General features: G+C 43.1%; 1 protein-coding gene and 1 non-coding gene across 14 annotated transcripts in view; one reads left to right on the plus strand and one right to left on the minus strand.

Moving 5' to 3' along the window:
- The window catches only part of LOC139080834 (uncharacterized), a 97899-nt gene that overhangs the window by 76305 nt on the left and 7291 nt on the right, over positions 1-14303 (plus strand). For 7 of the 13 annotated variants that reach the window (XR_011535659.1, XR_011535658.1, XM_070603305.1 and 4 more), the window contains 2 exons: positions 8431-8514; positions 10744-10853. The exons of 1 other annotated variant lie outside the window; for it this stretch is intronic. Coding sequence is in view for 9 of the 12 variants with exons in the window: in XM_070603305.1 (XP_070459406.1) it covers positions 8431-8514; positions 10744-10853 (194 nt within the window). In the remaining 3 variants the exon portion in view is untranslated. Of the gene's footprint in view, positions 1-8430; positions 8515-10743; positions 10854-10932; positions 14097-14303 lie in introns of all 13 variants that reach the window. 5 more of the 13 variants (XM_070603309.1, XM_070603310.1, XM_070603311.1 and 2 more) reach the window with 2 other exon arrangements.
- LOC139080847 (U6 spliceosomal RNA) lies at positions 3909-4015 on the minus strand. Its single transcript, XR_011535672.1, has one exon. It is a non-coding gene; the product is annotated as a U6 spliceosomal RNA (small nuclear RNA).

Raw genomic sequence — 14303 nt, forward strand, 5'->3', positions numbered from 1 at the left:
CATCCTCCCCCTCAGACAGACTTGCCCCTCGGTGCACATTGTGATTTGAGAAACTAGCTCAAACTCCTCTGATACTTTCGTGACTTAGCAAGATATTTAAGCAACCTGGAGTTCGTGGGTTCAGATCCCAGGCACAGACCTACATACTGCTTGTCAAGCCATGCTGGGGCAGCAACCCACATACAAATTAGAGGAAGATTGGCACAGATATGAGCTCAGGGACAATCTTCCTTAAGCAAAAAGAGGAAGATTGGCAACAAATGTTAACTCAGGGATAATCTTCTTCACCAAAAAAAAAAAAAAAAAAAAATTGGGAACTTTGAAAGTTCCCACTGCTATAGTTCTCAGTGACATGAAAATCATGCACTATTGCATCCAATACTTTACAAAGTTTTACTAAACCTAATGATGGTCATTGAGAAGCCTCTCCTGTGAGGCTTCTTTCTTAGAGAAAGATGAAAAAGTCATGGGTCATTGGTGGGAACTTTGTCCTCCGGCTGAGAATAAAAATGACCAAAATGACATACAGAAAGCAGTAAGGTGACAAACGAAAATGTATTCCTGAAGCGTATGCTGCTGGGTGACGTTTAGGAAATCTGGCTGAAGATCTGAAAAAACTAGTATTCCAAGAAATTTTCAGTGGGAGAATTTTGTCATATTTCACAAGAAGTTCAGGAGTCCTGATGGGTCTCAGTTCATGCATTCACCAGCATCTGTTTTTGTAATGAGATCTATGTTTACCTAGGGGTGACCATCCGTCTGAATGTGTGGGTATAACCGTTGGAGTTGTTGACACGTGGAAATACTTCTGTGCATGTGGGTGAACAGTGAACAGCTTCAGCCCCAAGGGAGCTTCCCCCCATCCACTCCCCAGAACGCTCCACAATCCAGCTGCTGGTCCGATTGTTAAGTGCCTGTGCAATACCAGTTTTAAACATTTTGAATATTACCCCATGTGTGTATATGATGAAGATATATTCTTCAGAATAAATAACTTCTTTAGTTAAAAAAATTACAGAGAATTAGTGAAAACACAATCACTAAGGTAGTGACATCTTGGACAGGAATGAATAGAGAAGGATTCTGGGGTAGGTTATAGACATAGCATCAGATGTGAAATTCACTCATAGCATCATTCTAGGTGAACTTGGGCAAAATGAGTGGAACCCAGAAGCGGGCAAAATGATGCAGAATATCATTAGTATAGTTAACAATAAAAGTAAAATATATAGTGACATGTGTCTTGACATGGCTTGTGGCCATGACACTTCTATGCCGCTCAAGAGGTTATTGGTTACTTCTAAGTGGAGCACTTGGAACATTTCAATGATAGATAAATTATATGCTTTTCTTCTATGCAAAGAAAACGTTCCAAATTTGCTGATCTTTTATGTGATAGCAAATGATTGCTAGATAGCTACCTTGTGGAGAGTTAAAAAGAAAAGCCTAATCCAGATCCTTTAAGGTAAAGATAAAATTATCATTTTACATTTAGGTCTGTGATCCAGTTTGAGTTAATTTTTTGTGAAAGACATGAAGTCAATGCCTAGATTCCATTTTTTTTTTTTTTTTTTTGGTATATAGATGTTTAGTTGTTCCAGCACTATTCGTTGAAAAGACTATCCTTTCTGTGTTGAATAGCCTTTGCCCCCTAATCAAAGATCAGTTCCCTATATTTGTGTGGGTCTATATCTGGGCTCTTTCTTCTGTTCCATTGATCTGTTTGTCTGTTTGTTCTCCAATACCACACCGTCTTAACAATTGTGGCTTTATAGTAAGTCTCGAAGTCGAGAAATGTCAGTCCTCTGACTTTGTTCTTCTTCAGTATTGTGTTAGCACTGCTGGACCTTTTGCCTTTTCATATAAACTTTAGAATCAGTTTGTTGATATTCACGAAATGACTTGCTGGGCTTTTAATTGGGATTGCATCGAATCTGTAGATCAAGTTGGAAAGAACTGACATCTTGACGATATCGAGTCTTCCCACCCATGAATGTGGAATCTCTCCATTTATTTCGATCTGCTTTGATTACTTTCATCAGAGTTTTGTAGTTTTCCCCATATAGATCTTGTACATGCCTGGTAGATTTGTTCCTAAGTACTTCTTCTTTTTTCTGGGTGCTATTGTGATTTACATCTTTTTATTTTTGCCAGTCTTGCGAGAGGCTTATATATTTTGTTGAGTTTTTTTCCCAAGAACTACCTTTTGTTTGATGCATTTTTTCTTCTTTTTTTTTGTTTTCAGTTTTATTTAGTTATCTACTATCTTTACTATGTCCTTCCTTCTGCTTTCTTTGGATTTGTTTTGCTCTTCTTTTCCTAGTTAGATGCAGTAAGAACTTATAAAACTTATTTGAGACTTTTCCTCTTTTCTTAATGTGTGCATTTAGTGTTATAAATTTCCCTCCCAATCCTACTTTAGCTGCATCTTGCAAATTTTGATATGTTGTGTTTTAATTTTCCACCAGTTCAATGCATTTTAAAATTTTCTTTGAGACTTCTTCTTGGACCCATGGATTATTTAGGAGTGTGTTGGTTACTTTCCACATGTTTGAAGATCTTTCTTCTGTCTATAAATATTGATTAGATCATCTTGGTTGATGGTGTTCAGTTCTTCTATATCCTTGCTGATTTTCTGTTTAGAGGTTCCATCAATTGCTGAGACAGGGGTGATGAAGTCCCCAACTATGGACATGAATTTGTCTCTTTCTCCCTTCAATATTTCCTTCCTGTATTTTGAAGCTCTATTGTTTGGTGCATACATATTTAGGACTGCTGTATCTTTTTGGTGAATTGGTCCTTTAATCATTGTGTAATGTCTCTATTTGTCCCTAGTAATTTTCTTTGCTCCAAAGTCTACTTTATCTGCTATAACATAGCCAATCTTGCTTTTTTTGATTTTTGCATGGCATATCTTTTTTCATCCTTTTATTTTCAAACTCGCTGTGTACTTATGTTTGAAGTGAATTCTGTGTAGATAGCATTTAGTTGGATTGTATGTTTCTATCTATTCTGCCGCTGTCTGTTGTTTAGTTGGTGTATTTAGACCATTTACGTTTAGAGTAATTATAAATGGTTAGGATTTATGATGCTGCTATTTTATTATTTGTTTTGGTTTTTTCCCTCTGTTTCTCCTTGCTCTGTTTCTCTTTCCTTGCCTTTCTGTGGATTACCTCAGCATGTTTTAGAATTCCATTTTATTTATTTGTAATTTTTTTTATCATATCACTTTGTATAGTTTTCTTAGTTGCTGTTCTAGATATTGCAACACATATAAGTAACTTATCATAGCTTCCTTGTATCAAAATCTTACAACTTTGAGTGAAGTATTGAATGTTTACTTCCATTTAGATCCCTTAACCCTTTCTACTTTTTAAATAAAATTGTCCAAATATTTTGTCTACATACATTGAGCACTACATCAGATGGTGTTATCATATTTGCTTCAACCATCCAATCTGATTTAAGAAACTCATGAAAATGATAATCTATTATTTTAACCTCTCTTTTTACCCAGTCTAGGGCTATTATAGCAGAATGCCACTGTGTGGCTCAAACAGTAGAAATTTATTTCTCACAGTCTGGAGTCTGCAAGTCCAAGATTAAGGTGCCAGCAGGATGGGTTCTTGGTGAGGGTTCTCTTCCTGGCCTGCAGATGGCTGCTTTCTCTCTGTGTCCTCACATGGTCTTCCCTCTGTGTGAGCATCACCTGTATCTCCTCCTCTTCCTATAAGGACACTAGCCCTATTGGATTAGGGCCCCACACTTATGATCTCACTTAACCTTAACTACTTTTTAAAGATTCTGTCTCCAGATATGTCACATTGAGGGCTGGGACTTCAACATATGAATTTTGGGGGAATACAATTCGGTCCATAACACTCAGCTATTTTTTTTTTCTTTCTGAAGAAAATAGCGAACAGCTCATGAATTTGTGTGTCATCCTTTTGCAGGAGCCATGCTAATCTTCTTTCCATTGTTTCAATTTTAGTGTGTGTTTTACTGAAGTGATCACTCCTGTAGCTTTCTGAATACCTAAATAATTCTTGTTGGTAGAGTCTATTTCTCACCATAGAACCTGACATTTTTTTATCTTTATGATATAGATTTATTTTCAAAAGCAAGTTAATGTCCCCTTATCTTAGTTGACTGGTTCTCAAGACATCCTTAAAACATTATAACTTTACCAGTACATTGGAGCAATTGGTGAAATTTGAATTTAGTCTGTAAATTAGATAATAGCGTTACAGCAAATTTAATTCCTAAATTTGGTCATTCTACTGAGATTGTATAAGAGAATGACCTTTTTTATTGGGAAATATACAATGAAATATTTAGGGGTAAAGGGCTGTAACTTTCAAATGATGAAGTAATGATAATATTATAATTACATGTATACATGCATATATACGTATGTAAAGAGAGAGAAAGGGAGAGATAAAGCATGCATTTTATGTGACACATAATGTGAAAAAATGTTTACAATCGATACATCTAGCTGAAGGACATATGGGAATTCATTGTGCTATTCCTGTAAGTTTGTATAAGTTTGAATTTTTTTTCAAAATTAACAGTTAAAAAATCTTGGAGTTAAAAAGGCAACCCTGCCCCCCAACTTTACCTGGGGCTGTCATATATCCCAAGATAAAAATAGAATGCGTTCTATTTTTTTTTCCGGTATATAGCGTTACTAGTAAAGACAGATTGAAAACAAAATTACAGTGCTGGCTGCAGCTATAATCAATATTCCGTGTGTGTTTCCAAGTAAGGAATTTGGTGTTTTATTGATTCCCTTGGAAGATCCGAGGATATGGTTTAAGATGGGCAGAACCTGTGGGAAGAGTGTGCTCATCATAAGCCAGTTGACAAGCTTCTTATGAGCTAGAAATAAACAGTTTAAGACAGAAACTGGAGGCAAATAAGCTTTCCGCCTCTGGAGATTGGAAGAAACCAATTAGACCTTCGTACAGATATGGCGGATCAGATGGTTCTTGGATTGAAGAGGTGGTCACATAAAAGACTTGCAAACAAGAACGAGTTTTTGAAAATGGAGGTGATCTGACAGACCATGTGAGTGCAGCCCAAATTCCAAAATGGGTGGGGACAATGGAAACATCTAATAAAGGAAAAGATTGTAAGTGACCTAAGATCTAGACTGCAATATCCAAAAGTATATGAGAGTGTTTATAAACTCTGAGATACAAACAATTCTAGAGTAAAGGAAGAAATAAAATATTTGAAGACCTTTTAGGCACGTGTGACTCTCTTAGAAGAGATTGGGAAATATTCAATGATTCCTTAACTGACAATGAATCATTTGAAGCACGTACTTTATGATTTGAAAAGGATTATTTCAAACTTTAAAATGCCAGTTAAGCATGTAGAACATGAAACTGTGTGAAATCTTCATCGTAATTCCAGAATTGACCTGCGGCCATGGCATGCCAGCTCACTAGCAACTTAAGGCGTCAGTTGGAAGTGGTTGATCCGCAAGGAGAACATTCTATCTTTACAGCTCCTGGACATGCAGGAGAGCATCGCAAAGACTTGAGCTGAGCCCTCCTCAGCTCACAGGGAGATTCACCAAGTAGGTGCTGATAAAGGAGAAGAGGAAGAAGAAGGGAGGAAGCTAACGACAAGAAAGAGCAGAAGGAGAAAGATGAGGAAGATAAAGAAGAGGAGGAAGTAGAATTGATGGATAAAACTGAGATGCACAAGCAGAAAAGAAGACGCCTCCAGGAAAACACTAAAACTCCAGCTAAGCACAATTTCTTCAGGGCAAACTTTCCCAACAAACACAGTAGTGATTTAATTACTGGTCTTTGCAGAGAGCACCATCTTTACCAGCTTCAAGTCATAGGTCAAATACTCCCCCAAAAGAAGAGATTCTATCACTGTGGTTTATCATCCAAGGTGATCCCCTACAGAAAAGTTTCTCCCTAAGATTTAGTCCTTCTAGCAAATAAAAGGCCTTCAACTCAACAAGACATCTTTTGTAATTTAAACTTCTGGCCCTAAAAAAGTTTGTAGTTTTGCAAGGTGATGTATCTTAACTCAATTTAGTGGGGTAATTATTTTGCAATAAATACACGTATCAAATTGTTATGTTGTACGTCTTAAACTTATGCAATGTTATATGCCAATTATGTCTCAATAAAACTGGGGAAAAATTAAAAATAATCTCCTGCCACTTTTTTTAGTGTGTGTGGAAAAAATACAGGACCCACAAAATAGAGTTGAAAGCCAGGACTCTGGGATGCAGGCGATATAGAGAGTAAGGACTTGAGTGTGTGTCACTGGGTGCACGGAGTCTGAGCTGGTGTGTCTGTCTCCGGATGCCTGCGTCTTCTTCAGGATTCTGTCTCCTCTCAATCCTGCCTTGCTTTGTGTTTGGCATCATTTTCTCCTCCTTCAGCCCAGCCTCATCCAGGCCATGAGGGGACAACAGTGCCTGGCTGTGATGACCCCAGAGGGAGATGGATGGAGAAGACAGGCAATTCCCCAAGGGGCTGGGGGCTCTTGCCAAAAGAAAGGCAGTGAGGGGGACAGGAAAACAACAGATATCACAGAAGGCAAAACTTAACGTGAAAATTTGCCTAAAATTGGTGATTGCAAGATGGGATTTTATGGGCCATAATAGAGGGAGAAAAGTTATCAACACCAAAGTAAAATTTTCAAGATTTTTCAAAATAGCATGTTTTCCATGCTGACTGGACACCGTGGTTCTTAGCTGAGATGGGCTAGTCCTGTATTCTGTGCACGTGGCCATTAACCCAATCTGACTGTTAAGATTGCCTCTCGTTTGGAAAGATTAGGCTCACGCATGCTGAGTTGCTGTTCTGCTGCTGTTCTGCCCATATAAAGACACATCTTATCTTCATTGAGCTCAAAGGCTTAGCTCAACTGAGGTTTCTTTTGCCCTCAGTGCTCAGAGCCATCTGTCGTGCTTGAGCCAAAGGGATCATGGACATCTTCTTCAGGGGCATGAAGCTATCAAGAGAACTCTGGACAAAATTGCTGGGACTAGTGTCAGCCTGTTTGTATTATCACCCCTAACCATCTTCTTATGTACCTCCCTTCTCCATCCCTCCCTGCTTTGTCTAGTCATCTGTGGGATGAGAATGATGGTATCTACATCATGGGGTGGTTGGGAAGACCAAACCCAGCACTGAATGTCAGATGAGGTTTACGTGACCTGGAGAAGCCAGTGGGACAGCATAAGATGGAAGAGCACCAGGCCAGGGTGCAGCCAGAGCAGAGAACAGAAATAAATAAGGCCGGGGCGACCTGTGCTGAGGGGGAGCTGGAGGAGAGGTCTGGAGGCAGGAAGGGGCCAGATCAGACCATTGACCTTCTCTGGAAGGGTCACATGGGGAGCTGAAACGCAGAAATGCCCATTATCCTTAGCCAACATGCGTTCAACATCCACCGTGAAACGGTTTTTACGTACCTTGCCTCTCATCCTTACGGTTCAGTTAGGTATCGTGGTCTTTACCAGATTGATGAGGCAAATGAGGTGTTGAGTTGTCATCACCCAGAGTGACAGGAAGGAAGAGCCAGAGCTGGAATCTCAACCAGAAAGACAGCTTCCGAATCCACGGGCTCCCCGTCCTACCCCAGGGCTGACCGCAAGGCCCTGTGGAAGTCAGTGAGAGGACCAGACTTGACCACTGAAACTTCTCCTGGTTTTCCTCTGAAGATGATTTAAGAAAAAAAAAATGTGGACAAATTTGAAAGAAGGCTAAGAACTGAAATTCCCAGAGCGTGTAAAACCAGCAAAGAGGGGGACCAAACAAATAAGGAGGAAATGGTCGATATTGTTATATATCTGATACATCCCATTTATACTTAGCCAGAAAATAAGAGACAAATGCAATTGCTGGCATTCTGCAGAAGACACAACGCTGTCATAATTCCAAAAAAATAGCTCCCGGCACCATCAAACCAAAGAGCCTACATAATTAGGTATGACATGCACACATCTTAGAATTAGGGATGGGAAGTGTCACCAAAAGTGGGTCTGGGCAACACAGTGCTGCATTTGGAATCCTAACCTTGACGTGCAGTGGGGGCCTTGCCCTCTGTCTAGGTACAAAACCGTGAGGCAAGTTCCCCACTTTTTTTTTTTTCTTTATCTCCCCAAACCCCCCCTGTACACAGTTGTATATCTTAGTTGCAGGTCCTTCTGGTTGTGGGATGTGGGATGCCGCCTCAACGTGGCCTGACGAGCAGTGCCATGTGTGTGCCCAGGATCCGAACCCTGGGCCGCCGCAGCGGAGTGCGCGAACTTAACCACTCGGCCACGGACCCGGCCCCTCCCCACTTTTTGAGTTGCAGTGAAAACTGGAGGAACACAGCTTGGCTGACAGTGTCAATAAACTGCGGTGTTGAAGGATATTTGTAAAAAGATATCTTGCATTTTCCTCTAAGGGCCTTCTTTCTTGGCTTATGGAATGGAAGAAAAAGTGTGAACAGCGAGAAACTGCAGGAAAAGTAGCCCAAGGCTGGGAGAAGGTGAGTTGCATGGGTCTCCTTAACACGCTCTGCTGGGTCTTTCTGGCACCTTTCCCTTCCTCTCCCAGCTCTTTTTTGTGTTGGGTCCCAGGTTGAGTCCAGTTGTCTTTAACCTGCGAGGAGGCCCAAGGTGTTGGGGGTTCAAAGTGAAATTCAGGAGAATCAGGAGTGGACAAGAAGAAAAAGGATGCAGACAAATGTTTTTCTTTATCATGAGAATAGCGGCAAAGCCTGGCTGAGGGGCTGAGGCTGAGGGTACGTCCTATACATGTTTCCATTCACTGAGGCCAGGAATGATTTTCCCCAGCCTGAAGCGCCAGCCACAGACACAGATATTTTGGCTTAATTTCCTAAAGGCATGTCAAGATTACATCAGCAATATTTGAGCTCCTTAGGGTTCACGTGAATTCTTGAAACTCGTGGAATTTAATGAACAAACTTTCCTCCAAAGACTTACTGTCGTGGATTATGAAAGTTAGAATTGAACTTTCTTTAATTTATTCACAGACCATAGTTTAAGGGTGTGGGCTCCAGAATTCTCCCAAACTCAGAAGAGGGTGAAAGACGCATACTTGTAAATACATGCTCTTAAGTGCAAGGATTACAAACTCGAGTGGCACACAGAGGCATATCCTTGCCTGTCAAGTGAGGGGGTTTGACAGGATGACCTTCTTGGTGACTCATCCTGCGTGTGAAATTCCATGAACCTACAAGTGTAGAATCTAGGCACCACCCCAACGGGGTAGCACACACGCACACTTACTAAGGCCTTTCATTTACAAAACAAGTCTTGTCCTATAACTAATATCATCTAGCTTGAAATCTGATTCTTTAAGCAAAGAATATAATGCACATTTTTGGGGGCTGTCTGAAAGAAGACCAGCCTCTTTCTTTATTTCTGGGTTCTTTCCTGAGCCATACTTAGCTCTGCGAGTGTTCCCCAAGTACGCCGGATCACAGCTGTCACCTGGAGCACCTGGTAAAAATGTGGGGTTTCAGGCCTTTCCCCAGACACTCTGATTTAGTTGGTCTGTGTGGGGACCCAGGAATCTGTTTTGTTATCGAGATCCCCAGATAATTACTGTGATCCGATGATTAGACAAACATCGGAAATCCTGTGGCTATTGACCCCTGGTTCTGCCTGGCCGCCGGCCGGTTCTCAATGACCACACTGCTCCTCCTCTGCAACCAGAACCAGAATGTGCCGTGATTTATCTACAATAATTTCCTCACAAAGGCCTGGGGGGCTTGAAAATTCACTGCCACACAATCACTTTCTCGGCCCTCCCTTCCCCCTACTTTTTCTTCCTGTTTGTTTCTTGCTTTATTTGCATCTGGTTGAAATTTTCTCTGACTTGCTATTCTTTCCCTTGAAATTCAACTGGGTTTTGCTTTAGTTTTCCAACTATTTCTGTAGCTTTTTTTAAAAAAAATAATGTCATTTTCTTAGAGTGGTATAATTTATGTTGCAATTTTTGGATTTTTAAAATATCTCAAATACTATACTTGGTACCACCTTTAATTATGCTATGCTAACTAATATATATATATATAAAATATATATATATGTATATATATTTTCACCCATCATAGCTTAGGTATCTAGCTCTCTGTCAGATAGTATCGCCCCTCAGTGGCAATAGTGCTGTCTCGTTAACTAATTCATACGATAAGACCGAGGCAGAGAAGGCTGAGTACTTACGGCATATCCAGAATATTCTGACATGCATCAAAGGTATTGTAAATGTAAACTAGGTAACATTATCAATGGGAGCGTGCTAGATTTACTCATCATAAGAAACCGCACAGTATACACCTACTGTGTGCAATGTATTGATCCGTGTGTTAGAGATAGAAGGAGGCAAAAGTACCCATCCGTGACAGTTTTAAATTCCAGCTGCAGAGGGAAGACGTGAATGTAAAAAATAAAAATAAATCATTTCTTCCAGGGGTGGCCTGGTGGCTCAGCGGTTAAGTTGGCACGTTCTGCTTTGGCAGCCTGGGATTTGCTGGTTCAGATCCCGGGTGCAGACCTAGCACCACTCATCAAGCCACGCTGTGGCAGGCATCCCCCACATATAAAGTAGAGGAAGGTGGGCATGGATGTTAGCTCAGGGCCAGTCTTCCTCAGCAAAAAGAGGAGAATTGGCGGCAGATGTTAGCTCAGAGCTAATCTTCTTCTTCAAAACAAAAACAAAAACAAAAAAATAAATAAAGCATTTCTTTCAGAACAAGATTCTCCATAAATCAGCTGAGAAGCATTCCCGAAGTAAGAACTACCTCAGCTGCTTGTATCAGATGCGTTCTGCCTCTCTCGCTAACATGCGCTTCTCCAGGAGGTGAGGTCCTCTCTAAAGCATATAAGGATGCCTGTTTTAAACCTGTCTTTGCACCATCAAATTCACAGTCTTTTCACAGATGCGTAAAAGAACTGCCACTCTGCGAAATGGTGTCAAAACTATCTCCCGGTCAAAGAAGCGTCGTAGAGTCTAATCAAGAAGAAAGAAACTGGCATAGTGTGAATCTAAAATGTACACAGAGGGGGGCTGGCCCCGTGGCCGAGTGGTTAAGTTCGCGCGCTCTGCTGCAGGCGGCCAAGTGTTTCGTTGGTTCGAGTCCTGGGCGCGGACATGGCACTGCTCATCAGAGCCACGCTGAGGCGGCGTCCCACATGCCACAACTAGAAGAACCCACAACTAAGAATATACAACTATGTACCGGGGGGCTTTGGGGAGAAAAAGGAAAAAAAAAAAAAAAAAGACATTAGTAAAGGCCAAAGAGAGGCCTAGAGACTGGGAGAGGAGTTTTCAAACGCTCTATGTCATCCAGCCTGATTATGTGCCTGCGGAAGCTCTGCATTCTACCACCGACCGCTGCCCAGGCCCAGTGCTGGTGCCTTATCCCTTGGCGCCCCATCAGTGTTCGGGAAGCCTTACAAAGTGAGTGCTGTCACAGAAGAGGGACTCAGGCTCAGCATGTTGGCTGACCTGGTTAGGGTCAGGTTAGTGGTGGAGGAATGATGGGCCTCTGGTCCACTGACTCTAGACCCCAACGAGGTGTACTCTGTGTGCTTTTCCTCACCTGTGTGAGATAGGCGTTGGTCTCCTTCCCCTGAGACTGAACAGGTACACAGAGCCTGGTACCTGGTCCAAGGGCACCGCCTGAGTGGTTGGACTTGAACTTGGATCATCTGGCCCCAAGTCCACCATCTTCAGCTCCCATGCACAAGTGGAGTAGTGGCATGCACAGCACCTGGTGGGAGGACTGGGGTGGAGGGTGTGGCCCTAGGGAGCTGAGAAACTACTTGCCTCCTTGGGACCCCCAGGAAACGAGGCCACCACGGAATTAGGATGAATCAAGATGGTGGCAACCAACTCTAAAACTGGGGCTTTGTCCAGTGAAGAATCCCAGAGTTGCACCAGATTTGTTCAGAGGTCTTCCTGGATACATACGAGGGAGATGGAGCATTACCAAAGAGACGAGAGCCTTGTTCAAATCGAAGCCTTCTTCTTTTCCCCAGGAACTGACACACACAGCACCCCGAGACCGCCTCTGGGATGTTTCCCGTGAAGCCATTTAACAGAATATCCAACTGGAAGAATCCTGCAGGTTCTGACAGCAAAGGAGTGACTTTGTGGTCATTTATAGGGGAAAGTGTCTCCCTCTTTTAGTGGCCAATTCAGGCCCTGGCTATTAGCATTTGAATCAGGCAGCCATGCTGTTTTGATTGAAGAGAGAAACCCAGCCTTTGTTGTCACAATTTAGGGGCGTAAGTCATTTTCTATCCTCCTTTAATCAAGTCAAATAGTTGGGGAAATGGCAATATCTGGGAAAAGTGTGGTCTGGCCTCGGAAATGCAAATGAGGCTCCTGTCTTGAAGCCTGCTCCGTGAGGTCTGGTGGTCACTCTTGGTCGCCTGTCCTTCCCATCAGAAATTGGCTGAATGTCTTCGAAATATTCTCTTTGTTTGGATGAAGCCAATCCAAATAATTACAGGAACACAGCAGGACTGGATTGAAACGCTGATAGTCAGTCTTTTCTGTCGGCTGATCCGTGTTTCCTGCACAAAAGCAACGGAAGGTGGAAGCTGCGTGGTGGATGCAAGGGTGGCGTCCAACATGCTCTGTGAAGTCAAGGTTCCTTAGCCGCTTGGAGCACTTGATAACATTTAATTTCCACGCTTAGGAGACATCCTATTAAAACCTAATAAAAATCGCAAAATTTTAAGTTGAAAAAGATAGGAGACCCAGTTTGCAAAAATCCTCAGCTTGCTTCCGTCTTCCTTTAGTTTGCATTACATTTTCTTATATTGGGCATATAGAGACGTGAAGATTTAGGATTCTTAGAAATGCAGATGACAAAGGAAAACCCATTTGGAAAAAAAAAAACATGTCCTTGCAAAGTTGAGATGTTTGCAGCCAAACACGCAGCAAAGTTTAGCTGAGAAGTTTGCTTAGTTTTGCACACTGGTTCTTGGGCAGAGGCCTCGGAATGTGCGGGATGCTCTTCTCAGCCCTTCGTGGGCTTTAATTCCTGGACCAAAAGAAGGATGCCTGGGTTGACGACATCCTCATCGTGCATCAGCTGAAGGTGCCTATAAACACCCGCAAGGCCCCAGCACCCGGGAGGTGCCCAGGACGCCCTCAGGCTCCAGCTAGGAAGGACCTGTGATGACAGCAACTCTGCAGCCTGTCATGCTCTGCCCCTCATGCTCAGAGACAGCCCACCAGAAGACGCTTCTCCCTGCCTGGCCCAAGACCAGATTCAGCAACAACGTGAAACAACCCATGACATTAAAACGCACCTTCAGAGGGCATCCGTGCACACCGACCACACTTTGTTGGCTATTCCCGGCTGAAATATTTGCCAGCTTCCTTTCCCCTGCTCCCTGTTCTGATGTCAGCTAATCCATCACCTCCTCCAGGAGGTATTCTGGGATTTATCTCCTTCATCTCTAGCTCCTGTCTTAGCTGGGTCGAAATGGCCCTTCCTCGAGTCACAGTCCATAGCTGTCTGACCTCTGCAAGTGCCTCAAAGGCAGGGACCGCGTCTTCTAATTATCGTGGACCCTCCCAGAGCCCTGAGTACTTTCCCAAGAAAAGCAATTTGTCAAACAGCTGTCCCCCGGGAGCTGATGAAAGGCTGTTTGTTTCTGCCTTGGTGTTTGCTGTACCGTGTGTACGGGGACAAATGGCAGGCTGGGCGTTCAGGCACCTGTCTCATCGCAGTGGGAAAGGGCATCCATGCTGGTACAGCTCACTCTGGCCTCTCCTCCGCCTGCCAGTGCCCCCGGCGCCACTCAGAGCCCGCCAGGGCCTTGCTGTCAGCTAGCCCACCGGGGACTCATACACGGGGGCTCGCCCACAGGGCTCGCCCTGTACTTTGCTTCAGCTGTTATGGCCTCGCCAGGAGAAGTAACGTGGAAAGGAAAGATGAAGTCCCCGGGGATGTAGCCCAGGGCCACCCTTGGTAGCCGGTGACGCCAGACAGTTCTTTTGTGGGCTTTAGAGTCTGTGTCCTCAAAATAAACCACTGACAACAACCTTTACTCCGTGTTGTCACAGAGCTGTCATGAGAACCAGGTGAGAGGGCATGGGCTCTGCCATGGCCACGACAGGCATCATAAGGAGGGAGACATCCTTGAGACTGTCACTGTGGGGTCCATAATTTGACTCCAGGGTAACCCACAGGTCCTGGGCCTCCAGGGCCGGCAGAGGCCTGAAGGGAACTCCCCATGAGGGACAGTGTCCCGGCTTCTGTCCCCAACGTCCCAGCGCAGCCCAGGATGC

Source organism: Equus przewalskii, chromosome 32 (genome assembly GCF_037783145.1).
Source record: "Equus przewalskii isolate Varuska chromosome 32, EquPr2, whole genome shotgun sequence".
NCBI classification, from domain to species: domain Eukaryota; kingdom Metazoa; phylum Chordata; class Mammalia; order Perissodactyla; family Equidae; genus Equus; species Equus przewalskii.